This window comes from Chenopodium album, chromosome 9 (assembly GCF_948465745.1).
Source record: "Chenopodium album chromosome 9, dcCheAlbu1.1, whole genome shotgun sequence".
Classification (NCBI taxonomy): Eukaryota; Viridiplantae; Streptophyta; class Magnoliopsida; order Caryophyllales; family Amaranthaceae; genus Chenopodium; species Chenopodium album.
The window spans coordinates 27,155,069-27,182,912 of record NC_137842.1 but is presented as its reverse complement, the minus strand read 5'-3'; the positions used below and the strand labels follow the sequence as shown (position 1 = coordinate 27,182,912).

Here is a 27,844-nt window from a genome sequence, read left to right as displayed (position 1 = left end):
AAACTTCCTCCAAATACATGTAATTTATTATAAAAAATAAAAAATAAAAAAAAGAAAAAAAAGAAGGAAGGAAAGCCTACTCCCTCCTGTGTTCTTCAGTTCTTCTCTTCATGTTCCATTCTCTTCTCAATCATCTAATCTCTTCTCTACTGAAGTAGGAAATCTCAAATTATAGGTCATTTCTTTCTCTCCAAGATCTAAAATTTAATATTTCTCTGAAATTAGGTTTCTTCAAATCAATTTGGGGATTCTATCGGTTTAATTTATTTTTAACATAATTGATATCAATTTGGGGTTTCCATAGACTGTGAATTTTTTTTAATCTATCACCATTTCCCATAGATCAAGAGATGGAGGAATTAGAATGAATTCGAAGATGAATCCTCGAAATAATAACAAAACTTGAGCTCCAACTCTCTTCCTTTTCTTCTTTTCAGATGACGCCGCCACTAACGCCACCGCATAGCGTCTTTCTGGCATATTGCGGTCGAATGGTATCAGCGATTTCAAGTTCAAAGTAGTCCGTTCTCATGAAGCTAGACGAGATCTCATATCTGTGCCATCCATTCATCATCTTTGTAAAAGCATTGTTTGGTAACACTCCTTTGTTTATTCATTTTATCATAATAATTCATTCAATTGATTTGAGAGTATAAATTTGCAATTGCTTTATGTTACGTTTGGATACTCATAATTTAAATCCAATTCCAAAACATGGAAAATTTTGAAGTATCTGTAAAGTCTATTTATTTACTCCGTACAATATAAGCAATTAACAAATACATAGTACATCATCATTATAATTATGGAGTATTGTTTTATCAAGTTTTAGGACCTAAGAAAATGGGGAATAAAATTGAACAATTGCACCTGAATTTTGTTTCTATCTATTCGACCTTAATCAGGCTGTTAACACACAATTGAGAAAATTGATTATTTTTTAAATTACAAATAATTTATCTTTAGATGTTGGAGTAGATGAGAGGTAAGAAAGGTTTATCAATGGCGGATCACTGGATAATGGAAGTTTTGGGTTGGTGTTACAGTTGGTGAGGAGAGATAATATTCATGTAATCTAGTGATTTATCACACATAATTAGTGTCTAGAATAATGGCAATGTACACCTAAAAACTTTCAACCATCACCAATTAGAGTACTATTTCTATATTCAATTTAATAGCTATGACTTTAAACATATGAAATTAGAAAAAATGGTCTGACATATATTCTGAACTATTATTAGTAGTTCTGGTTGCATCAATAAAAGATATATATGCAAGGGTATTACTTTGCTTCAAGTGTTCAAGGGTATTGTTGGGATTGATGTTTATATATATGCATATACTCCCTTCTTTTAATTTTATTGTCCTGTGTTGCTCTTGGCCTATTTTCAAGTAATTGCTCTAGTTATCTATCATCACTCTATTTTCAAGTAATTTCCGTGGCATAATTCGTGGCACAAGAGTCAATTTGTTGTAGTGTCTTAAATCTAAGAAGAACTCTTATCATAGATCCAAGAAAAAAAAAATACCCACGTGCAGAATCGGTACTTATAAATGCAGGCCTTAGTTTCTTGAGAAAAGCGAGTCATGATATGAAATCAGCCCTGTGGTGAGGAGTTCATCCTTATTAAAAATTATTTGGTTAGCCAAGCTTGCATAGGATGCAAACAGGGGAAATAGCCACCCTTTAATAGTTTAATGCATCAGGCATAGGGTACAGGGACGTTAGTAGTTGTCATTTTAAAAACATGTATGATCATTTTCAGCTTGATGAACACAGGAAAAAACAAAATAGCAGTGATGTTGCGGTCTGTGGAGTGGAGCAGCTTTGCCTTTTCCCATATGACCTTGTCCATTGAGAGTTGAATCGATATACAAGTTTTTAAATTGGTCTGGTTACATTTGTTATAGCTAGTTTACTTAAAATGAGGGATTTGCTGGTGCTGTGGATGGCATTGGAGATGTGTAGTTTCAGTTATTTAAGCGTTCCACATTTTACTTCAAGTTGCATATAATCAACTTAGTTTAACTTGTGGAAATGTGCTACATTATATCTAAGCACAAAGCCTTGGTAACTAAGTAAAGAACTAGAATCCTAATAATACAAGACTAAGAAACAAGATATATACATAATTGTTGTTTCCTAAACACACCAAGACTTTCCTTAATAATCGGATTTCTAGCATCATATAACAAGAATTTTGGTTGCATCAGAATTTAGACTTGGAAATTCCAGTATATAAATAATCAAGAATTTCCATTATATATTTTTTAAAAAAAAGGAATTTTGACTTGGACTATTTGCTGCAGATGTTGAGGTAGTCTGGTGTCAGGAAGAGCCAATGAACATGGGCGCTTACAACTATATTTCACCTCATCTATGTCCACATCTTTCGACAGAGGAAGTGCTGACGACATTAAGTATGTTGGGCGCGTTCCATCTGCTGCAACTGCTACTGGTTTTAGCAAAGGACAGGCCGAGCTTCTGTAGAAGGCATTGCAGTCATAGCCAATCCCATTCCCATTAACTAGTAGGATGGCGCACGCTTAACACAGATGGAGCAGCAAATGGCTCTCTTGAGCTAGCTGGGGGAGGGGATATTATCAGAGATGAGAGAAGTTAATTTCGAGGTGTTCAGCCAACTTTGGGTGTTCAGCCAACTTTGGGTGTTGCTCAGCTTTTCGAGCTGAAATTCTGGCGCTTAAGAAGGGTCTGATCTTAGCCAGGGATCTCAGTATTGACACACTTGTGGTGTAGTTAGATAATAAGGCTTATATTCAAGTGTTATCAAATTAAACAAGCAATATAATGTGAGTGAATGTGCCTACTTAATTGATTTCTGTAATGATTTGATACAAAAGGAAGATTGGGAAGTCCAGGTGCTTCAAGGCTATCCTGAAGGCAATCGCATAGCGAACTTGCTTGCAAACATTGGTGTAGCTCTATCAAATGATTTTAATTTAGCGTTAGATGTTCCTTTAGAACTAGCTAAGGTTCCCAAAAGGAGGATATCGAAGGATGGCTATTCCAAACTGGTTCCCCCTTAGTGCCATGATAGTGTCGTACCTTTCTATTTTTTTTTAGTCGGTTTGTTGACTTCTTGGTTTTGTTTTTTTGGTGCCTGTATATCTTGTCAAAAATGAAACATGGACCTTTTATTCAGCTTTCTTGGTAGCAATTGTTCTTTGGAGAAAGCTCGTGGTACACAAAAACTATTTTTGATTTTAAGATCCTTTTTACTTAGTATTTTAAGACATGCATCTATACGAAGTATTGCTGCAAAATTTTATAATAGGAAGTGTTATTAGCCATTTGGCTCATGTATAATCTTTTAGGGAAACGTGTTGTACCTTTTACCAGCTTAGTGCAATTTGCAGAAGTTCATTTGAGAATAATTTATTTTATGTATATGTTATACAATTTGTATTATAAACTAATCTTGAAAAATGCAAACAAAAAGACCCAGAATTAATAATTACAAGTTGAAAAAAAAAATGTTTTGCAGGCTATTTTACGCTAAGGTTTTTTTTTCGAAAATTATTAACAATAATTACAAGGTGCGATATTTTGAAAATGAAATAATTTGAATTTTATTTGAGTAAATGTAATACGATTATTAATTTATAGTGGTGCATAATCAAGTTTCCATCAATTTTACTTGTAAGAATTTGTAAAAAAAAATTATTTTTACATAGGTTATATCTCATGATTAAAACTAAAAGATTGATAACATTAATTTAAGTTTATTTTCTTTACAAAAACTATGATCCGTTTGTATTAACATACTGCCACGGAAATAAATTTTAATGTTGCACAAGTGTGAGAATGATTGTCACGGTATAAAAAAACAAGTACCCATGAAACTAGTGTTTGTTTGCCACGAGAAAAATTATTTGTTGTGGCAACAATGTCCTTTTGCCACGGGAATGTAATTTCTTTTTGCAAAAGTGTTTATTTGCCACGGGAAAAAAATTTAGTCGTGGCACTAGTTTCAATTAGCCACGAACTTCATTTTTCCCGTGACATAATTTTTGTTGTCATTCAAGTTTATTATTGAATTTATTTTTCCCGTGGCTAGCTCAAATTATGCCACGAATTTTGTATTCCCGTGGCATAATTCGTGGCACAAGTGTTAATTTGTTGTAGTGGCATAAAAGGTGTGATCAAGCAATAACAATAAATATCAAGCAACATAATAATAATCAAAATAACAATAATAAAGATAATAATCATATTAAAGCATAACAATAGCAAGATCCTAGGCATGATACAAACAAGATTAATAACAAACCCTAGCATGTCACTAACAATAAAAATCAAAGCTTTAATACTAACATGATACTAACAATCATAAATATTAGGAAGAAAATAGAAGGCATCATACTTTTAATCATACTTAATATTAAAGTTACCCTAGACATCAAATTAAGGAAAACATCCTAACATGATACTAGGAATTGAAATAACAATCTAAGCATTAATTCTACATCATCATAACATCAATAAAAATCATTAAAATACTTACTTTGATGCCTCGTACCTCTTTCTAATAACAAAATACACACGTTAGTAACTTCAAGGAAAATAATAATTAAAAAAAATTAAATCAAATAATGGAAAGAGAGATTTGAGACCAAACCCTCAGAAATTAAACCTTTCACGTCTAGGGCGAAAGCAACTTCGAATATGGCTTGGTGTATGTAGATCTAATGAATGCGGAATTTTGTATGTAAAAGGCTAGTTTAGAAAAGAGAGAGAGAGAGAGAGAAAGAATCGGTAGATTGATTATTGAAAACTGGTTATTGAAAACGGAGTTTTTAGCACGTTATTTATAGAGGAAATCAGCCAAAAAGATAAAATATCAAAAACAAAGTTCTGGCGCAGATAAAACGATGTTGGCGCCAACTCTGGCTATTGGCGCCAGACGCCAACATTAGCGCCAGGCGCTAAGCGTAGCGCCAGGCGCTACAGCTGGCGTTTGGCGCTGATCTGGAAATTCACGCGTTTTCTTAAAATCATATAAAATTGCCGTACAAGAAAAAATGTTCTTTGATTTTAATTAAAACTCTGAAAAGTCAACAAAAGTCAATTTATCAATGCTAATTAAATTAGGAATGAAAAGAACCTTCTAGAAGAATCTAGAAGACTAAAACCATTCCTAATTGCATTAAGAATGATAAATCTATATTAGGCCCTCCCCTAGATCATTGGGCCGCATATAAGGCTCAAACCGGGCCCAGTTCACTAAATTGGCCATAACTTCCTTAATATTCATCGGAATTGGGCTTATAATATATCGTCGGAAAGCTCTTGTCAAGCCCCATCCAACTACACTACTATTGGACCCATATAATGGACCAACCAAACTGGATTGTCTGTTTTCTTAAAATAAGTTTTCAAAAACAAAGAGAAGAGAAAAGAAATTAAAACTCTCCGCAACACTAAACTTTCCACACTTTCACTTCATTCGATTATGATTCGACGCGAAAGGTACTCATCATTGGGTTTGGTTTTGGGGAGACACAAATGGGTGTCTACAATCTGGAAGAAAGATTTGCCACCCTGAACAAGTACAAAATCAAACTCAACCCGAAGAAATGTGTCTTCGGAGTGAGCTCAGAAAAATTCTTAGGTATCCTAATCAGCGAGAGAGGAATAGACGCAAATTCGGAAAAGATAAAAGCAATCCTAAGCTTGCCTGAGCTTAAGTGCATTAAAGACATCATGCGGTTGACAGGCAGAATGGTCGCGCTGACTAGGTTCATTAGCAAGTCAGCAGACAAGGCCTTACCGTTCTACCAGCTACTGAAGGGGAACAGAGAATATAAGTGGAAAGCTGCAGAAAAAGAAGCTTTTGAGGGTATTAAGGAGCATCTGACTAAGCTCCCAACAATGATCAACCCGGAGTTAAGGGAAAAGTTGCAGCTGTATATTTCTACATCAATTCAGACAATCGCAGCTGTGCTACTGGTAGAAAGACAAAAACAACAAAGGCTAATATACTTCATGAGCCATGTACTGACCGAGGTAGAGCAAAGGTACCCATTGGTAGAGAAACTAGCCTCCATAGTGGTAACAACATCAAGGAAGATAAAACCATATTTTGATGCGCACGTAATACAAATCCTCACAAATCACACGCTGGAAAAGGCATTACAGAAAATGGATGCATCAGGAAGACTCTTAAAATGGGTCATCGAGCTTTCTTAGTATGAGTTTGAGGTCAAACCTAGGGCAGCAATCAAGGCACAAGCCTTAGCGGATTTCATCGTGGAAGCCTCTGATGAGGAGAAAGAAGACGACATTAGGATCTGGAAAGTAGAAGTAGATGGATCCTCATCCCAAACAGGGAGTGGAGCAGGAGTCATAATGACATCTCCAGAGGGAAATGTATTTGAGTACGCCATAAAGTTAAAGTTCAAAGCATCAAACAACGAGGCAGAGTACGAGGCAGGGAGTGGGATCTGCGTATGAGTATCGCAGGCAGAGCCCGAAAAGTCCATCTGCAAACTGACTCTCAGCTTGTCGCCAGCCAACTACAGGGGGCGTATGAGATTAGGGAAGCCACCATGCTGAAATATGGAACTAAAGTAAAGGAAGTGGCAGCTCAGCTAGTTCATTTCCAGATAGACTTGGTTCCCAGAGCAGGAAACTCCCAGGCTGACGCTTTGTCAAAGTTAGCCAGTTCTACCATGCAGAGCCTCACGAGGACGGTAATGGTAGAAGTCCTTGATGAAAGCAGTATCACTGAAAAAGAGCAAGTAAACTGCATCAGGCAGCAGCGAACTTGGTACACAGACATCCTAGCATACAAAGTTCACGGCTCGTTACCAGATGACGAGGTGCAAGCCAAGAAGGTTAAGAAGGACGCCAACTGGTACGTGGTAATGAATGGGGAGCTTAACAAGAATGGCTCCTCGAAACCACTGCTGAGGTGTATCCCAGAGTGGGCGCAAGAGAAGATCATGGAAGAAGCACACTCGGGGATATGTGCCAACCACATTGGTGGAAAGGCATTGGGAGTAGAAGTCCTCAAAAGAGGTGCGTACCGGCCAACTCTGATGCAAGACGCACTGGCATCTGTGAAAAAGTGCGACAAGTGTCAAAAATATTCCCCAGTTATATTACAACCAGCAAATGATCTAACCCCGATCCTCAGCCTGATCCCGTTTGCTCAGTGGGGAATGGACATATTGGGACCTTTTACGACTAGGTCAACAGGAAGGAAGTATCTCATTGTGGTAGTAGATTATTTTACCAAGTGGATAGAGGCTGAACCCGCTAAGTACATAAAGGAAGTCCAAGTAAGGACATTCATATGGAAGAACATCATCACAAGGTTCAATGTGCCACAGTGCATAGTCTTTGATCATGGATGTCAGTTCGATTGTGACACCATCAAGGATTACCTAGAAGAAATGGGCACCAAGTATGCAAGTGCCTCATTCTGCCACCCACAAAGTAATGGTCAGGCAGAAGCAGCAAACAAGTTGATCCTAACATCCCTGCAGATGAAGCTGGAGGAATACAAGGGCCTATGGGCAGACCTAATCCCAGAGATCTTATGGGCAAACAGAACCACTGAAAAAGAGTCCACTGGTAAAAGCCTTTTCACCCTAGCCTATGGGGCTGATGCAGTTGTCCTAGTAGAAGTGCGAATTCCCAACCTGAGGATACAACACTATGAACAACAAGGAAATGAAAAACGCATGCTGGAAGATCTAGACTTCCTGCCAGAAGTAAGGCTAAAAGCAGCTCTCAAGCTGGTAGCCCAGAAGAGTAGGATTTCCAAAGCTTTCAACAAGAGGGTCAAGCACAGAGAGCTCCTGCCCGGAGATTTAGTCCTCAGAAGGACAACAGCAGTGGGAAGAGGAAATCAACATGGAAATTAGCAAACTGAGAAGGCCCTTTCATCATTCACGAGCAGGTTGGACCAGGTGCATTCCTCCTTGCAGATCAAGAAGGTCAGGTCTTAAGAAATAGTTTCAATGCTGATGTGTTAAAAAAATATTTTATTTAAAAAGCATGAAGTTAAGAAGAAACAGAGATAGTTATTTCAATTTTGCACAAACTCTATTTAGTTCATGTTATGTTAACTAAGGCATTCGAGCTATTTTTATTCAATGAAATACAAGCCTCCGCGTGAGGAGTATGTTACATAAACCTGTTTTATTATATCATGCCTTAGCATCATATACTAACATACAGAAGTAAAAAAAAAAAAAAAAAAAAAAAAAAAAAAAAAAGGTGTTAGAGGCAAGAAGCGCCCTAGCACAAAGTGGCAAAATAGTGTTAGACGACAAATTAAAGCATCCCTCCCTAAAACCTCACCGGAACTACTCAAAGTAAAACAGGGCACCACCTCGGGGACGCCTGAGGGGGAGGCCTTGCCCGTTTAGCTTGAGCAGGAGAGTAAAGGGAAAACGAAGAAGATGAGCTACGTGGGAAACACTAAGGTTCTCTTAGTCCCACTTAGCTCACCTCTTTGAGGAGGAGAGGAAAGGAGGAGATAGATATACAATAAACCCTTACAAAGAGAAGTAAGCGGCACAAAACAACAAGTCGCAGCATAAATAAGCTGAACAACATAAAACAACTCGCAGCATAAACAAGCTGAACGACATAAAATAAGTCGCAGCAAAACAAGTTGAATGACATAAGATGAGCAGTCAGAAAGTTGATTGACACAAATAAGTCTCAGCAAAGCAAATGGAATAATGCCCTTACAGGAAACAATCGAATAAACTAACCAGCGTGCAAGAAAACCTCTATCAAATTTAAATAGAGTACGTAATGCACAAGCACCCAAAGCAAATAGAACAAGAAGAGTAAAACCCATTGCAGTTCCCGCCAAGCACAGTAGAGAACAAAGAGGCAAGAAAGCACTTAGCATCAAAATCAAGAAGACAAGGAGGCCCAACCTACGAGGCTTCACCAAATACAACAAAGGGGCTGCTACGCTAGGATCTCGATACTACTATACCTGGGCCCAGCAGCAGGTCCAGGAAGACGTGCAAGCTGCGAAATTAGCAGTAGGCAAAATAGCAGAGAAGATCACCAAATACATACAATATAAAGCCGAACCCCTGCCCACCAGGGCAGAGTAAACATTCAGCAGGTCAATTACAATATGCGCAAAGCTGAGCCCTCGTCCACCGGGACAAGAAAACACTCAGCAGAGAAAGTTAGAAAAATACAAGTCAAGATAAGCTGGACAGGCCCGGCAGCAATAGATAAAGTATTCAGCAAAAGCACAAGAAAACATAATCTTTCGCAGCTATACACCCCAAAGATAGCAACAAAAACTACTTAGTTACTACAGATCTGGATGAGGGAAACTCAAAAGATCCACTGGAGTAGGAAGGTGACATCTGCCATAACCTTTATTGATCACCAGCCAAAGACTCCACTTCAATTGCCGCAGCAACGTCACGGCAGAGAGGAACAAATTCACCTTTGTGCCACGAGTAAAATCGTGGCACAAGTTTAAAATTCTCGTGGCAATGTAGTGTAGCCACGGGAATTTTTAAATTTACTCCTGTGACACAAGAGGCCGTGGCTAGGAAATTTGCCACGGGAAAATGGATGTCGTGGCAAATTTCGAATTTTATGCCACGGGTATGTAACGTGGCAAAAAAATTCACTTGCCACGAATATTAATGTGGCTAACAAGTTCTTTGCCACAAATTCTACCGTGGCTAATAAACTTAGTTGCCACAAACATTACCGTGACCAGTAATCTTCTTTGCCACAAATATTACCGTGGCTAATAAACTTTGTCGCCACAATATACTGTAGCTAATTATTTATTTGCCACAAATAATACCGTGGCAAATAAATCCATTGCCACATTACTTTCGTGACAAATAATATCATTTTACACTAATGACTATCGTGGCTAATAATTTCAATGGGCATAAGCTTTAATTTGTTGCAACATTTATGGTATACGCATAACTGAATATTAAAGATGGAGTTTTTCTCAAATATGTCATATTTGTCATTCTTGAAATCGATATATAACATTGAAAAGGTGATATTATGTCTTGGAATCCCATTCATTCAAACATACTTGAATTCGATATCCATACATACTAGAAATCAATTGTCTCATTGTCTCATCACTAGCTCACTCTTACTAAAATAAATAAAAAATAAAACACTCAAATCGTTTTGCTGAAGAACAATATATACTCTATATATATGTACAATGTGACAATATGTCTGTGCTCCGCTCCTTGTTACCTACAATAAATAAATAGATAAATGATCAAGTTAATATTTTTTCAAAAAGAGCACCAAAAAAAGGATATGTTTTCAAAATGAAAAAGTCAAATTGACACAAAATATAGAACAATTAACTTTAAGATCATAAATTATAACAACTCGCACATGGCAAAATTCTTTAATGTCTAACTACTGCTGCTATAACAGGTGAATAATGTATAACTACTTTAAGCTCATAAACTTATATCTAAGATGAATCATGCACCAATGAATAATGTATAACAGGTGAAGATAGCATTACTTACTTCATTCCTTTGAACCTTGACTTCCTAAATCATCATAATCTGATGAACTTCCTGCTCCAAGAAAATCCAGAAGTTGACTAAACTTCTTCTCCCAAACTGCATTATTATCAGCAATTTTTCTGTCCACGTCATTCTTAACAGCTTCCGCCTCTTTTTTGGCTTGTTCAGCTTCTATTTTAGCCTGTTCTGCTTCTGTTCTAGCAGTTTTAGCTTCTTTTCTTGCATCTTCAATTGCTTGATCTGCTTTCTTTATAACTTCATTCACCTCTTGAGTAAGATCAATTCGAGAGGGCTTTACTTTAAAATGTTGCTTTATACTTCTACCAGGTCCATGAGCTTTCAAATACCCATGTGTATCTTTGCCAAGCACATCCTGAATAATTTGCTCATTTGTTTTCTCATTAAGACCTTGCTCTCTTTGTTCCTTTAATTTGTTTATCTCATCCTATGAATAAACAATATTAAGTTAGAAGATAAGATGGTAAATGTTAAATAGAAAATAACAAACATAAAACTTATAGACTTACTACTGCATGAGTGTTATTTGCCAAATTGATTGCATTCATAGCCTTCTCAGATTTTCTTGTATGAGTTGCAACCAATACATCAACTCGAGAACACTTCCCGCCATTCTTCTTCTTCTACAAACATTACAGAGTTTTTAGAATCAAATTACACTCCCAATTATTGTACGTTTGCATATTTTGAATAAGTACGAGAATTACTTCGTAAAATTTTTAGTGGTTTAGAAGCTAATGACATTTAGTTATGTCCAACAGAATTTAAATTTCCATGTGTCAAGAATTCAGCTAATAAAAAAGAAAAAAAAATTCAGCTGGTGTACAAGTTTTGCTGGATAATAAGGCCTACAGACCCTGAAGCCTACAAGCTCCTTGATTTTACTATTGAAGAAAAAGTATGATTGTTTAGGTATAATGTCAAAGTGATACCTGACCCCTCTAGGATGTCATGATCATACGTACAAAGGAAGTAAAGGCTCCTACTGTACTTTGATCGACAAAATTAGTCTGATCAAAGCGTTTTCCTACCCGTGAGCATAATATTGCGGAGCACAAAGTCTAGCTTCGCAGCAGTAAGCTGCTGTCGAGTTTGATGCAAAATTGTATAGCTTGTGTTGAGGATGTAAGAGTAGAAGAACTCCCAAAATTCAATAAGTGGGTAAAGGACAATAAATTCAAAGTCAAATTCTTCAGTTTGATAAGATTTCAGATCAGCTAAGAACTGTAGCAGCTAGCTCAGGTTATTATAACATTGATGACTCTTGCAAATTAGCAAGGTTTGTCAGCAAAAGAAATCAGAATTTTCAGCAAGACAGTAAGATTTTTCAGAAGAAAAATCGATATTCTCACAAAATCTAAGCAGTAGTTTCAGTTTTTTCGATGGAAAATATGAATTTCAGCAAGGAAGAAAGCTTCTCAGAAGATAATTCAAGATTTTGGCAAAGCAGTAATATTTCTCAGCAAGAGAAACCAGATTTTTCACCAAGTCAGTTAGAGTTTAAGCAAGAAAATCAAAGTTTCCAGCGAAAATCAGAACTTTTTAGCAAGTAGGGAGGGGATGCAGGTATGTGCAGGCAGGTGGCATCTGTCAGGGAGGGGGAGGGGGATGGTATGCAGGAAGGGAGGGGGCTAGTGTACAGGCAGGGCTTGTGTGCAGTTCATAGAAAATGCAGCAACAGCAGGGGAGCACTCTCCACCCACAACAGCCTGCAACACTAACCACTTACAGCTGCAAAAGATGCTTGTCTCATTAGTTTATTTAGTGTAGCCTTTTGAGCTTTTTGGAAAATGATAGAATGTAGTAAAGGTACTGATTAAGGCTTGATGTGACATCATAGAGTATTGTAGTCCTACATATGGCAAGAATCAAAAGTTAAAATTAGAAAGAGTAGTTATTACATACAATTTCTTGTCTAGTGCGACCGAAGCTTTTAGTGCCATTATAGTGAGGCATCTTCTGTTGTGCCCTACTTTCACTTGCTTTTTTGCTCTTCTCCTACAATAAAAAGGATTTAATCAATAATATACGTTAATTATATAAGAATAAACATATACTATCTGTGTATTTTACCATAACCGCCTCTTCACTCCAATAGTCAACCAAGAACTTCCATTCCACTTTAGTCAGATGACTAGGCTTATTTTTGAGACGTTCTTCTTTTGTTTTCAAGTTTTTATCATTAAAGTACTTTGATTTCAATTTTCTCCTAGCACCTCTGAATAAACGTTGTGCATGTTTCATAACACACTCCCGCCTATTTTCAGGGTCATCAAATGACCACTTCTCCTGCAAAAGACAAAGATAAATTAATTATTGCTCATACATCAAGTTGACAATGTTTCATTGTTAATAAGAGAAAGAAAAACTCCATAAACATGTTTATTATGATAACATATTACCGTGATGCAAGCCCACAAATGGTCTAATGTTTCAGATTTATAATCGTCCCAACATTTAACTTGTACCGAACATATAGCTTTATTTCGAACTTGTTGACCCAAGAAGAAAGAAAATAATGAAGCATTATCACCAATAGCCACACCATCATCGTCAAACTCCACATTCAGATTTTCCCCAGGAGGTAACAAGGTAAGCTTTTCTTCTTCCAATTATCATCCCTCTTTGGCAATTTCATTGTTTTACCAAATTTCATGCCTTCAAGGTCCTTTAGTTGTTCTAAAATCTCATTGGAAGATAATTTCCTAGGAGGACCTCTTTTTTCTACTTTCCCGTTAAAGGATTTATTATCTCTCCATTTATGATCGGTAGGTAGAAATTGACGATTGTCCATGTAACAACATTTCCCCTGATTTGGTAGCCGAGCAGAGCTAGTTTCTTTCATACAATGAGGACATGCTTTATAGCCTTTGGTAGACCACCAAGATAAGTTTGCATACGCAGGAAAATCATTTATGGTCCATAACAATGAAGCACGCATTTGAAAGTTCTCATTCCTTGAAGCATCATAAGTCTGAGCTCTAGTTTCCCACAATTCTTTTAACTCCTCGATTAATGGCTGCAAATACACATCAATGTTATTTCCGGGTCCACTTTTCCCTGGAATTAACAAAGATAGTATTGTGTAAGGTTGTTTCATACACATCCATGGAGGGAGATTGTACACAACAACCACTACTGGCCATATACTATAGTCACTTCTAAGCCCGCCAAATGGATTGAATCCATCACTTGCTAAACCCAACCTAACGTTACGAGTCTCTGCATAAAAAGTAGGATATTCTTTATCTAAATGCTTCCAAGCTTCACTATCTGTTGGGTGTCTAAGTACTCCGTCATCTTCTCGTTTATCAGAGTGCCACCTCATCTCATTTGCTGTTTTGGACGACATGAATAGCCTTTGCAACCTCGAAGTTAGTGGGAAATAGCGTAACACTTTAGGAGAAGCTTTATCACGCTTAGTATCGCATATGGAACACTTTTCAAGGTTAGCATTCTCTTTCCAAAATAGCATACAATCATTTTCACATGCTTCTATTTTTTCATAATCGAAACCAAGATTAGTAATCACCTTACGTGCTTCATAATAATTTGATGGCAAATCAGCACCATTAGGCAAAGAATTTTTCAACATATGAAGCATACTAGTAAAAGCTTTATTAGTCATGCCATCCATACATTTGATTTGGAATAACTTCAAAATGAATGACAATTTAGAAAATTCATTACACCCGGGGTATAAAGTTTGTTGAGCATCTCTCATCAAATTTTCAAACATTTTTGCCTCTTTTGTATCCTTTTTATATCTAGGTTGATCAAACTCCTTAGGTTGTTGCTCAGCATCTAACATGTCATCTATGTCATCATTATTAGAAACTCCGGGACTAAACCTGTCATGGATCATTCTATATATATCATCATGAGCACTATCTCCCAAATCATTTCTACTTTTCTTTTGTGGGGGTTTGAATTCTCCATGATAGATCCAACGAACATAACCTTGCACGATTCCATTCACTATCAAGTCGGTGTAAATTTCGTCCCTTGTTTTATGTGGACCATTGTTGCATCGATTACAAGGGTTAGGTACCTTCTTTTCCTCTTCTCCTAAATCACTATTTGTTTCTAAGTCACCAAAAGAAAATTGAAGAAAGGAATTAACTCCATTTATATAGAGATTGTCTGTCCTATTAGCACACCTCATCCACTCTAACCTCTTTTGAACATCCAGAGTATCCATGTGAAAATAAAAGCTATAAATGCAAAGAGAGCTAATTATTAAAAAAATTGAAAAGTAATAATAATAATTATCAATAGTCATACATAATTCACAATTCACAATGACTAGAATGGCACATTTCCAACAGAATTTGTCAGTTTATGTTGCAATAGATTTGTAGTTAGAGCTAGTATTATGTAGTAGTAGTTTAAGATTAAGCTTTTGCTCTAATTTCAGTGGGTTTGGTTTGATAAATAGTCTTACTTATTATCTAAGTGGACCTGAAATTATTTAAATCATCATTTACTTTTGTTTTGTTGGACTATTGGTTTTGTTATTATGTGACTTTGTTTATCTTTCGTTTTCTATGGCTTCCCCCACTACATATAATTGTCTCGAGATACATTGTGCATTGCCTCTCAGTAACGCATAAGATATATGGTCCCCCACTAAATATGAATGACTTTAATTAGGGAAGACAAAATAATTGCAAATGTACTATTTCTTACATTCTACTATTTTATATACTTCATGCATTACTCCATAGTTTGTTTCTTAAACTTTCATATTGCAGTAAAGTTATAGTTAGAGTTGGTATCTATTTTTTAAAGAGCTATAAGTTATCATTTTTCAATTCAATCATTTGATAGGAATAGAAAGAGAGTCTAGAAGTAAATGGTGATCTGTTAATTGTTTCTTCAGTCTTCAGTTGTTGGATTTTCGGGCAACGCTATATGAATTTTCCCTACTAGTGCTCCCTGCACACTGCCCCTGGCCTTAACTATATACCCTCCCCCTCCCTTGCACACACACTTGACAAAGAGCTTTCACAGAGTAAATTGAAGAGTTGAATTGCACATATTTGATAATCGATTAACATTGAATCATATTAACAGAAAAATTGTTATACTTGATTTTTTAGCCCAAAAAAACTGAATAGCAGCACATGCAAACAAATTATCAGAAGATTGAACAGATTATACAAAAAAAAAGGTATAATCAAAGAAATTACTTTTTACAAAAAAATCGAATTAATTAAATGAAAACAGGAAAGCGAGAGCAAAATCAGTTGAGCCACACCAAATTGAAGCTGAAATTGCAAAAATATAATCAAAATTCGAGAACAATTCTATTCAAGCATATGAAGTAGAGTCCAACGTATTTCAATTGCTACCACATAGGTATTGGAAAAAATAGATTAAATCACCATTGATTCACATAGTAAAACGCTACATATGAGATAAACGAACAGGTTATAGATCTAACCTTGAAATTTTTTCCAAGAATTGATCTTGCGAGCGTCAGTCGACTCTTCGAATTAGGGATAGTTCGAACGGTTTTAATTCTTCTGCAAAAGATTTTTGATTTCTTTTCTTTTTTTTTCGGGAAAGATTCTAATTTTTGAGGGGAATTTTGTGGTTTAGCTAATTTTTTTAATAAGTTGGCAGCTAATGAAAGGGAATTTAGCGCCTAATCAATTTTGGGATTTGTGTGATGTTTTTGTTTTGGCTAATTAGCTGCCTAATCAACACATCAGTAGGGGTTTTTTTTTTTTTTTTTTTTTTAAAAAAAAAAAAAAAAATCTAGCAATTCGTGGTTATACTCTTTTTTTTTTATTTAAGGAAGGAAACATGATCTTATAATATAACATATAGAATAACAAAATAAGCTCAAGTGATACTTTATACAGGTATAACATATATATATATATATATAATTAAAGGTACTACTATATATAGAAATTTTATAGAATATATTATATAATATGTACTCATGATTAAAATTAATTAGTCGTGAATATAATAATTATTTCCTAATATATTGACATTAGTCAAAGCTTTTTTTTCCTTGAATGAATACTTGACTTTGGGTTAAGTTATGTATGCCCCAAAACTATATATTTTGATGTGGCACAAGTGTCAATTTGTTGTAGTGTCACCTAAGACAAGGAGATATAGTAAGGTTTTGTTTAGTGTCTTATCTGATATGATCTAAATTTTTAGATTTGGTCTAGTCTGATTTGATTTAATAATTATCAAAACAAAATACAAAATTAACGATATTTAGCAATAAGTAAGTGATTATAATTAAAAGTTCTGATATGGATTTATTAAGGAATAAGTAATAATTATATGAAATAAGTTAAAGAGAACAAGTTTATAAAACCCCAGTCGTTTGTAAGAAAAGTAGAGTAAGTAATTTCAATTATAACAATTGATTATTAATAAAAGATTAATAATGTTGATTTCTAACAAGTACACACACTATTATATTGTTTCCTATATACGTAGAATATATAATTATTATTGATTAATGGGTCAAAAACTAAAAATGGTTTAGGTGAATAACAAAATTACCACATCATCATGTAATAACTAGATTTGGCAAATTGGGTATTCGGGACGAGTTTGGATCGGGTCAATAATTAACTGCTTATGAACTTCCGTGTATTCAAGCAATTAAACATTAGTGTTGAAAACAATGTAACATAAATCATTGCTATAAAGTCAAGTAATGATAAACATTATCATTTTTTCTTACAACTAAGATTTGAATATTTAATGAGGTTATTACATCAGTTTATCATTTTACCTATTTAACTAAGGCCAAATAAAAAAAATAGTCACAGAGTAACTTACTAGTTAATACTCCAAATACTATCTTAATAATCTAATAAAAGTTGACTAACAACATTATTAGAGCTGAGTAATATTAGCTGGTTGTTAAAACACGTTTTAACAACTTGATTCCAAATATTTTTATCTATCCATACTCATATACTCGTAAGGGTTTTCAATTCGAAATGAACTATCTCGAATTAAAACTTGATACATTTAGAGTAAACCTAGTCATATTATGTACTTCCTCCGTTTTCTTTTACTTGCAATACTTCCCTAAGAAGGAAATGTCACAATACTTAAAACACACTATAAAGGAAAGTTACTTTAGGGAAAAATTATACTATATCCCTTATTTAAAGCACATGACCCGCTAAATTACACTCCTAACAATCACTCATCCTATTTTAAAGTTTATTATATCATGTAAACCCCACATTTCTTAATTACCGCGCTAAACGATGTGTTGCATCTAAAAGAAAACGGAGGAAGTAATAGTTTAGTCTTTGGTCTAGCTAGCTCACTTCATATGCAGTTTTTTCAATACTATTAAATTACATCATTTATATTTTACAAGACCACACAACTAAACTAATAATGTAATAAATTTTTATTACTTAAATAAAACTTTCCATCATATGTGTAATGCAAATTTGCAACTATGCTCATATATATACTACTCTTTTTTTTTTTTTTTTACAAGTATATATCTACTACTCAATTGTTATGTAATTGTTTTACACTAAAAAAAATAAATTTAAAAGTAGCAAGAAAGTCGTATGCTAAATTACAATTTTATAAATAAAGTTGTTAACCAATAATTTTTTTTTTTATCAATATTGCAATTCTACAAAATATACAAGTGAAATTTAGGAAGGAAAATTACCTCCATAAGCAATTAACCATACAACGTAGTTAAAATTTTAGGGAAATTCTCCCCTCTAAAAGCAGTCTTTGGCGGAAAAACTTCCTCCAAATACATGTAATTTATTATAAAAAATAAAAAATAAAAAAAAGAAAAAAAAGAAGGAAGGAAAGCCTACTCCCTCCTGTGTTCTTCAGTTCTTCTCTTCATGTTCCATTCTCTTCTCAATCATCTAATCTCTTCTCTACTGAAGTAGGAAATCTCAAATTATAGGTCATTTCTTTCTCTCCAAGATCTAAAATTTAATATTTCTCTGAAATTAGGTTTCTTCAAATCAATTTGGGGATTCTATCGGTTTAATTTATTTTTAACATAATTGATATCAATTTGGGGTTTCCATAGACTGTGAATTTTTTTTAATCTATCACCATTTCCCATAGATCAAGAGATGGAGGAATTAGAATGAATTCGAAGATGAATCCTCGAAATAATAACAAAACTTGAGCTCCAACTCTCTTCCTTTTCTTCTTTTCAGATGACGCCGCCACTAACGCCACCGCATAGCGTCTTTCTGGCATATTGCGGTCGAATGGTATCAGCGATTTCAAGTTCAAAGTAGTCCGTTCTCATGAAGCTAGACGAGATCTCATATCTGTGCCATCCATTCATCATCTTTGTAAAAGCATTGTTTGGTAACACTCCTTTGTTTATTCATTTTATCATAATAATTCATTCAATTGATTTGAGAGTATAAATTTGCAATTGCTTTATGTTACGTTTGGATACTCATAATTTAAATCCAATTCCAAAACATGGAAAATTTTGAAGTATCTGTAAAGTCTATTTATTTACTCCGTACAATATAAGCAATTAACAAATACATAGTACATCATCATTATAATTATGGAGTATTGTTTTATCAAGTTTTAGGACCTAAGAAAATGGGGAATAAAATTGAACAATTGCACCTGAATTTTGTTTCTATCTATTCGACCTTAATCAGGCTGTTAACACACAATTGAGAAAATTGATTATTTTTTAAATTACAAATAATTTATCTTTAGATGTTGGAGTAGATGAGAGGTAAGAAAGGTTTATCAATGGCGGATCACTGGATAATGGAAGTTTTGGGTTGGTGTTACAGTTGGTGAGGAGAGATAATATTCATGTAATCTAGTGATTTATCACACATAATTAGTGTCTAGAATAATGGCAATGTACACCTAAAAACTTTCAACCATCACCAATTAGAGTACTATTTCTATATTCAATTTAATAGCTATGACTTTAAACATATGAAATTAGAAAAAATGGTCTGACATATATTCTGAACTATTATTAGTAGTTCTGGTTGCATCAATAAAAGATATATATGCAAGGGTATTACTTTGCTTCAAGTGTTCAAGGGTATTGTTGGGATTGATGTTTATATATATGCATATACTCCCTTCTTTTAATTTTATTGTCCTGTGTTGCTCTTGGCCTATTTTCAAGTAATTGCTCTAGTTATCTATCATCACTCTATTTTCAAGTAATTTCCGTGGCATAATTCGTGGCACAAGAGTCAATTTGTTGTAGTGTCTTAAATCTAAGAAGAACTCTTATCATAGATCCAAGAAAAAAAAAATACCCACGTGCAGAATCGGTACTTATAAATGCAGGCCTTAGTTTCTTGAGAAAAGCGAGTCATGATATGAAATCAGCCCTGTGGTGAGGAGTTCATCCTTATTAAAAATTATTTGGTTAGCCAAGCTTGCATAGGATGCAAACAGGGGAAATAGCCACCCTTTAATAGTTTAATGCATCAGGCATAGGGTACAGGGACGTTAGTAGTTGTCATTTTAAAAACATGTATGATCATTTTCAGCTTGATGAACACAGGAAAAAACAAAATAGCAGTGATGTTGCGGTCTGTGGAGTGGAGCAGCTTTGCCTTTTCCCATATGACCTTGTCCATTGAGAGTTGAATCGATATACAAGTTTTTAAATTGGTCTGGTTACATTTGTTATAGCTAGTTTACTTAAAATGAGGGATTTGCTGGTGCTGTGGATGGCATTGGAGATGTGTAGTTTCAGTTATTTAAGCGTTCCACATTTTACTTCAAGTTGCATATAATCAACTTAGTTTAACTTGTGGAAATGTGCTACATTATATCTAAGCACAAAGCCTTGGTAACTAAGTAAAGAACTAGAATCCTAATAATACAAGACTAAGAAACAAGATATATACATAATTGTTGTTTCCTAAACACACCAAGACTTTCCTTAATAATCGGATTTCTAGCATCATATAACAAGAATTTTGGTTGCATCAGAATTTAGACTTGGAAATTCCAGTATATAAATAATCAAGAATTTCCATTATATATTTTTTAAAAAAAAGGAATTTTGACTTGGACTATTTGCTGCAGATGTTGAGGTAGTCTGGTGTCAGGAAGAGCCAATGAACATGGGCGCTTACAACTATATTTCACCACATCTATGTCCACATCTTTCGACAGAGGAAGTGCTGACGACATTAAGTATGTTGGGCGCGTTCCATCTGCTGCAACTGCTACTGGTTTTAGCAAAGGACAGGCCGAGCTTCTGTAGAAGGCATTGCAGTCATAGCCAATCCCATTCCCATTAACTAGTAGGATGGTGCACGCTTAACACAGATGGAGCAGCAAATGGCTCTCTTGAGCTAGCTGGGGGAGGGGATATTATCAGAGATGAGAGAAGTTAATTTCGAGGTGTTCAGCCAACTTTGGGTGTTCAGCCAACTTTGGGTGTTGCTCAGCTTTTCGAGCTGAAATTCTGGCGCTTAAGAAGGGTCTGATCTTAGCCAGGGATCTCAGTATTGACACACTTGTGGTGTAGTTAGATAATAAGGCTTATATTCAAGTGTTATCAAATTAAACAAGCAATATAATGTGAGTGAATGTGCCTACTTAATTGATTTCTGTAATGATTTGATACAAAAGGAAGATTGGGAAGTCCAGGTGCTTCAAGGCTATCCTGAAGGCAATCGCATAGCGAACTTGCTTGCAAACATTGGTGTAGCTCTATCAAATGATTTTAATTTAGCGTTAGATGTTCCTTTAGAACTAGCTAAGGTTCCCAAAAGGAGGATATCGAAGGATGGCTATTCCAAACTGGTTCCCCCTTAGTGCCATGATAGTGTCGTACCTTTCTATTTTTTTTTAGTCGGTTTGTTGACTTCTTGGTTTTGTTTTTTTGGTGCCTGTATATCTTGTCAAAAATGAAACATGGACCTTTTATTCAGCTTTCTTGGTAGCAATTGTTCTTTGGAGAAAGCTCGTGGTACACAAAAACTATTTTTGATTTTAAGATCCTTTTTACTTAGTATTTTAAGACATGCATCTATACGAAGTACTGCTGCAAAATTTTATAATAGGAAGTGTTATTAGCCATTTGGCTCATGTATAATCTTTTAGGGAAACGTGTTGTACCTTTTACCAGCTTAGTGCAATTTGCAGAAGTTCATTTGAGAATAATTTATTTTATGTATATGTTATACAATTTGTATTATAAACTAATCTTGAAAAATGCAAACAAAAAGACCCAGAATTAATAATTACAAGTTGAAAAAAAAAATGTTTTGCAGGCTATTTTACGCTAAGGTTTTTTTTTTCGAAAATTATTAACAATAATTACAAGGTGCGATATTTTGAAAATGAAATAATTTGAATTTTATTTGAGTAAATGTAATACGATTATTAATTTATAGTGGTGCATAATCAAGTTTCCATCAATTTTACTTGTAAGAATTTGTAAAAAAAAATTATTTTTACATAGGTTATATCTCATGATTAAAACTAAAAGATTGATAACATTAATTTAAGTTTATTTTCTTTACAAAAACTATGATCCGTTTGTATTAACATACTGCCACGGAAATAAATTTTAATGTTGCACAAGTGTGAGAATGATTGTCACGGTATAAAAAAAAAGTACCCATGAAACTAGTGTTTGTTTGCCACGAGAAAAATTATTTGTTGTGGCAACAATGTCCTTTTGCCACGGGAATGTAATTTCTTTTTGCAAAAGTGTTTATTTGCCACGGGAAAAAAATTTAGTCGTGGCACTAGTTTCAATTAGCCACGAACTTCATTTTTCCCGTGACATAATTTTTGTTGTCATTCAAGTTTATTATTGAATTTATTTTTCCCGTGGCTAGCTCAAATTATGCCACGAATTTTGTATTCCCGTGGCATAATTCGTGGCACAAGTGTTAATTTGTTGTAGTGGCATAAAAGGTGTGATCAAGCAATAACAATAAATATCAAGCAACATAATAATAATCAAAATAACAATAATAAAGATAATAATCATATTAAAGCATAACAATAGCAAGATCCTAGGCATGATACAAACAAGATTAATAACAAACCCTAGCATGTCACTAACAATAAAAATCAAAGCTTTAATCCTAACATGATACTAACAATCATAAATATTAGGAAGAAAATAGAAGGCATCATACTTTTAATCATACTTAATATTAAAGTTACCCTAGACATCAAATTAAGGAAAACATCCTAACATGATACTAGGAATTGAAATAACAATCTAAGCATTAATTCTACATCATCATAACATCAATAAAAATCATTAAAATACTTACTTTGATGCCTCGTACCTCTTTCTAATAACAAAATACACACGTTAGTAACTTCAAGGAAAATAATAATTAAAAAAAATTAAATCAAATAATGGAAAGAGAGATTTGAGACCAAACCCTCAGAAATTAAACCTTTCACGTCTAGGGCGAAAGCAACTTCGAATATGGCTTGGTGTATGTAGATCTAATGAATGCGGAATTTTGTATGTAAAAGGCTAGTTTAGAAAAGAGAGAGAGAGAGAGAGAGAAAGAATCGGTAGATTGATTATTGAAAACTGGTTATTGAAAACGGAGTTTTTAGCACGTTATTTATAGAGGAAATCAGCCAAAAAGATAAAATATCAAAAACAGAGTTCTGGCGCAGATAAAACGATGTTGGCGCCAACTCTGGCTATTGGCGCCAGACGCCAACATTAGCGCCAGGCGCCAATGCTAGCGCCAGGCGCCAAGCGTAGCGCCAGGCGCTACAGCTGGCGTTTGGCGCTGATCTGGAAATTCACGCGTTTTCTTAAAATCATATAAAATTGCCGTACAAGAAAAAATGTTCTTTGATTTTAATTAAAACTCTGAAAAGTCAACAAAAGTCAATTTATCAATGCTAATTAAATTAGGAATGAAAAGAACCTTCTAGAAGAATCTAGAAGACTAAAACCATTCCTAATTGCATTAAGAATGATAAATCTATATTAGGCCCTCCCCTAGATCATTGGGCCGCATATAAGGCTCAAACCGGGCCCAGTTCACTAAATTGGCCATAACTTCCTTAATATTCATCGGAATTGGGCTTATAATATATCGTCGGAAAGCTCTTGTCAAGCCCCATCCAACTACACTACTATTGGACCCATATAATGGACCAACCAAACTGGATTGGCTGTTTTCTTAAAATAAGTTTTCAAAAACAAAGAGAAGAGAAAAGAAATTAAAACTCTCCGCAACACTAAACTTTCCACACTTTCACTTCATTCGATTATGATTCGACGCGAAAGGTACTCATCATTGGGTTTGGTTTTGGGGAGACACAAATGGGTGTCTACAATCTGGAAGAAAGATTTGCCACCCTGAACAAGTACAAAATCAAACTCAACCCGAAGAAATGTGTCTTCGGAGTGAGCTCGGAAAAATTCTTAGGTATCCTAATCAGCGAGAGAGGAATAGACGCAAATTCGGAAAAGATAAAAGCAATCCTAATCTTGCCTGAGCTTAAGTGCATTAAAGACATCATGCGGTTGACAGGCAGAATGGTCGCGCTGACTAGGTTCATTAGCAAGTCAGCAGACAAGGCCTTACCGTTCTACCAGCTACTGAAGGGGAACAGAGAATATAAGTGGAAAGCTGCAGAAAAAGAAGCTTTTGAGGGTATTAAGGAGCATCTGACTAAGCTCCCAACAATGATCAGCCCGGAGTTAAGGGAAAAGTTGCAGCTGTATATTTCTACATCAATTCAGACAATCGCAGCTGTGCTACTGGTAGAAAGACAAAAACAACAAAGGCTAATATACTTCATGAGCCATGTACTGACCGAGGTAGAGCAAAGGTACCCATTGGTAGAGAAACTAGCCTCCATAGTGGTAACAACATCAAGGAAGATAAAACCATATTTTGATGCGCACGTAATACAAATCCTCACAAATCACACGCTGGAAAAGGCATTACAGAAAATGGATGCATCAGGAAGACTCTTAAAATGGGTCATCGAGCTTTCTTAGTATGAGTTTGAGGTCAAACCTAGGGCAGCAATCAAGGCACAAGCCTTAGCGGATTTCATCGTGGAAGCCTCTAATGAGGAGAAAGAAGACGACATTAGGATCTGGAAAGTAGAAGTAGATGGATCCTCATCCCAAACAGGGAGTGGAGCAGGAGTCATAATGACATCTCCAGAGGGAAATGTATTTGAGTACGCCATAAAGTTAAAGTTCAAAGCATCAAACAACGAGGCAGAGTACGAGGCAGGGAGTGGGATCTGCGTATGAGTATCGCAGGCAGAGCCCGAAAAGTCCATCTGCAAACTGACTCTCAGCTTGTCGCCAGCCAACTACAGGGGGCGTATGAGATTAGGGAAGCCACCATGCTGAAATATGGAACTAAAGTAAAGGAAGTGGCAGCTCAGCTAGTTCATTTCCAGATAGACTTGGTTCCCAGAGCAGGAAACTCCCAGGCTGACGCTTTGTCAAAGTTAGCAAGTTCTACCATGCAGAGCCTCACGAGGACGGTAATGGTAGAAGTCCTTGATGAAAGCAGTATCACTGAAAAAGAGCAAGTAAACTGCATCAGGCAGCAGCGAACTTGGTACACAGACATCCTAGCATACAAAGTTCACGGCTCGTTACCAGATGACGAGGTGCAAGCCAAGAAGGTTAAGAAGGACGCCAACTGGTACGTGGTAATGAATGGGGAGCTTAACAAGAATGGCTCCTCGAAACCACTGCTGAGGTGTATCCCAGAGTGGGCGCAAGAGAAGATCATGGAAGAAGCACACTCGGGGATATGTGCCAACCACATTGGTGGAAAGGCATTGGGAGTAGAAGTCCTCAAAAGAGGTGCGTACCGGCCAACTCTGATGCAAGACGCACTGGCATCTGTGAAAAAGTGCGACAAGTGTCAAAAATATTCCCCAGTTATATTACAACCAGCAAATGATCTAACCCCGATCCTCAGCCTGATCCCGTTTGCTCAGTGGGGAATGGACATATTGGGACCTTTTACGACTAGGTCAACAGGAAGGAAGTATCTCATTGTGGTAGTAGATTATTTTACCAAGTGGATAGAGGCTGAACCCGCTAAGTACATAAAGGAAGTCCAAGTAAGGACATTCATATGGAAGAACATCATCACAAGGTTCAATGTGCCACAGTGCATAGTCTTTGATCATGGATGTCAGTTCGATTGTGACACCATCAAGGATTACCTAGAAGAAATGGGCACCAAGTATGCAAGTGCCTCATTCTGCCACCCACAAAGTAATGGTCAGGCAGAAGCAGCAAACAAGTTGATCCTAACATCCCTGCAGATGAAGCTGGAGGAATACAAGGGCCTATGGGCAGACCTAATCCCAGAGATCTTATGGGCAAACAGAACCACTGAAAAAGAGTCCACTGGTAAAAGCCTTTTCACCCTAGCCTATGGGGCTGATGCAGTTGTCCTAGTAGAAGTGCGAATTCCCAACCTGAGGATACAACACTATGAACAACAAGGAAATGAAAAACGCATGCTGGAAGATCTAGACTTCCTGCCAGAAGTAAGGCTAAAAGCAGCTCTCAAGCTGGTAGCCCAGAAGAGTAGGATTTCCAAAGCTTTCAACAAGAGGGTCAAGCACAGAGAGCTCCTGCCCGGAGATTTAGTCCTCAGAAGGACAACAGCAGTGGGAAGAGGAAATCAACATGGAAATTAGCAAACTGAGAAGGCCCTTTCATCATTCACGAGCAGGTTGGACCAGGTGCATTCCTCCTTGCAGATCAAGAAGGTCAGGTCTTAAGAAATAGTTTCAATGCTGATGTGTTAAAAAAATATTTTATTTAAAAAGCATGAAGTTAAGAAGAAACAGAGATAGTTATTTCAATTTTGCACAAACTCTATTTAGTTCATGTTATGTTAACTAAGGCATTCGAGCTATTTTTATTCAATGAAATACAAGCCTCCGCGTGAGGAGTATGTTACATAAACCTGTTTTATTATATCATGCCTTAGCATCATATACTAACATACAGAAGTAAAAAAAAAAAAAAAAAAAAAAAAAAAAAAAAAAAAAAAAGGTGTTAGAGGCAAGAAGCGCCCTAGCACAAAGTGGCAAAATAGTGTTAGACGACAAATTAAAGCATCCCTCCCTAAAACCTCACCGGAACTACTCAAAGTAAAACAGGGCACCACCTCGGGGACGCCTGAGGGGGAGGCCTTGCCCGTTTAGCTTGAGCAGGAGAGTAAAGGGAAAACGAAGAAGATGAGCTACGTGGGAAACACTAAGGTTCTCTTAGTCCCACTTAGCTCACCTCTTTGAGGAGGAGAGGAAAGGAGGAGATAGATATACAATAAACCCTTACAAAGAGAAGTAAGCGGCACAAAACAACAAGTCGCAGCATAAATAAGCTGAACAACATAAAACAACTCGCAGCATAAACAAGCTGAACGACATAAAATAAGTCGCAGCAAAACAAGTTGAATGACATAAGATGAGCAGTCAGAAAGTTGATTGACACAAATAAGTCTCAGCAAAGCAAATGGAATAATGCCCTTACAGGAAACAATCGAATAAACTAACCAGCGTGCAAGAAAACCTCTATCAAATTTAAATAGAGTACGTAATGCACAAGCACCCAAAGCAAATAGAACAAGAAGAGTAAAACCCATTGCAGTTCCCGCCAAGCACAGTAGAGAACAAAGAGGCAAGAAAGCACTTAGCATCAAAATCAAGAAGACAAGGAGGCCCAACCTACGAGGCTTCACCAAATACAACAAAGGGGCTGCTACGCTAGGATCTCGATACTACTATACCTGGGCCCAGCAGCAGGTCCAGGAAGACGTGCAAGCTGCGAAATTAGCAGTAGGCAAAATAGCAGAGAAGATCACCAAATACATACAATATAAAGCCGAACCCCTGCCCACCAGGGCAGAGTAAACATTCAGCAGGTCAATTACAATATGCGCAAAGCTGAGCCCTCGTCCACCGGGACAAGAAAACACTCAGCAGAGAAAGTTAGAAAAATACAAGTCAAGATAAGCTGGACAGGCCCGGCAGCAATAGATAAAGTATTCAGCAAAAGCACAAGAAAACATAATCTTTCGCAGCTATACACCCCAAAGATAGCAACAAAAACTACTTAGTTACTACAGATCTGGATGAGGGAAACTCAAAAGATCCACTGGAGTAGGAAGGTGACATCTGCCATAACCTTTATTGATCACCAGCCAAAGACTCCACTTCAATTGCCGCAGCAACGTCACGGCAGAGAGGAACAAATTCACCTTTGTGCCACGAGTAAAATCGTGGCACAAGTTTAAAATTCTCG

At 36.1% G+C, this 27,844-nt stretch overlaps 2 protein-coding genes and 1 long non-coding RNA gene across 7 annotated transcripts; 2 read left to right on the top strand and 1 right to left on the bottom strand.

Annotated features, from left to right (window-relative positions):
- Nucleotides 1-38: 38 nt before the first annotated feature.
- Nucleotides 39-21,485, top strand: LOC145558488 (uncharacterized). 2 transcript variants are annotated; one of them, XR_014092498.1, is made up of 4 exons: nucleotides 39-175; nucleotides 438-594; nucleotides 2,314-2,652; nucleotides 20,950-21,485. It is a non-coding gene; the product is annotated as an uncharacterized LOC145558488 (long non-coding RNA). The 2 variants fall into 2 exon arrangements; XR_014092497.1 differs by lacking the exon at nucleotides 39-175 and having other exon boundaries at nucleotides 331-594.
- On the bottom strand, nucleotides 10,008-16,237 carry LOC145558487 (uncharacterized). 4 transcript variants are annotated; one of them, XM_081619747.1, is made up of 6 exons: nucleotides 16,001-16,237; nucleotides 12,628-12,843; nucleotides 12,460-12,552; nucleotides 11,064-11,177; nucleotides 10,537-10,981; nucleotides 10,008-10,249 (listed from the first exon to the last, which is right to left on the bottom strand). In XM_081619747.1, exons 2-5 carry the CDS (start codon nucleotides 12,796-12,798, stop codon nucleotides 10,538-10,540), a joined length of 822 nt encoding a protein of 273 aa, XP_081475873.1. In that variant the 5' UTR covers nucleotides 12,799-12,843; nucleotides 16,001-16,237; the 3' UTR covers nucleotides 10,008-10,249; nucleotide 10,537. The 4 variants fall into 4 exon arrangements, with proteins under 4 accessions (XP_081475873.1, XP_081475874.1, XP_081475872.1 ...); XM_081619748.1 differs by lacking the exon at nucleotides 16,001-16,237 and adding an exon at nucleotides 12,957-13,261 and having other exon boundaries at nucleotides 11,064-11,174; XM_081619746.1 differs by lacking the exon at nucleotides 16,001-16,237 and adding an exon at nucleotides 12,957-13,207.
- A 3,424-nt stretch (nucleotides 21,486-24,909) lies between the features above and the next one.
- Nucleotides 24,910-26,232, top strand: LOC145557561 (uncharacterized). Its single transcript, XM_081618737.1, has 2 exons — nucleotides 24,910-25,644; nucleotides 25,723-26,232. The coding sequence occupies exons 1-2, from the start codon at nucleotides 24,910-24,912 to the stop codon at nucleotides 26,230-26,232; spliced, it is 1,245 nt and encodes a 414-aa protein (XP_081474863.1).
- Nucleotides 26,233-27,844: the final 1,612 nt, after the last annotated feature.

What these genes read in the sequence shown, in the direction of transcription:
- LOC145558487 (XM_081619747.1), bottom strand. Translation starts at nt 12,798, where the DNA reads ATGAAACATGCACAACGTTTATTCAGAGGTGCTAGGAGAAAATTGAAA. An exon ending in GTCGCACTAGACAAGAAATT is followed by an intron (nt 11,178 to 12,459) that starts GTATGTAATAAC and finishes TAATGTTTGTAG; the next exon opens with AAGAAGAAGAATGGCGGGAA. An exon ending in CAAATAACACTCATGCAGTA is followed by an intron (nt 10,982 to 11,063) that starts GTAAGTCTATAA and finishes GTTTATTCATAG; the next exon opens with GATGAGATAAACAAATTAAA.
- LOC145557561 (XM_081618737.1), top strand. Translation starts at nt 24,910, where the DNA reads ATGCTGAAATATGGAACTAAAGTAAAGGAAGTGGCAGCTCAGCTAGTT. An exon ending in AGTACATAAAGGAAGTCCAA is followed by an intron (nt 25,645 to 25,722) that starts GTAAGGACATTC and finishes CATGGATGTCAG; the next exon opens with TTCGATTGTGACACCATCAA.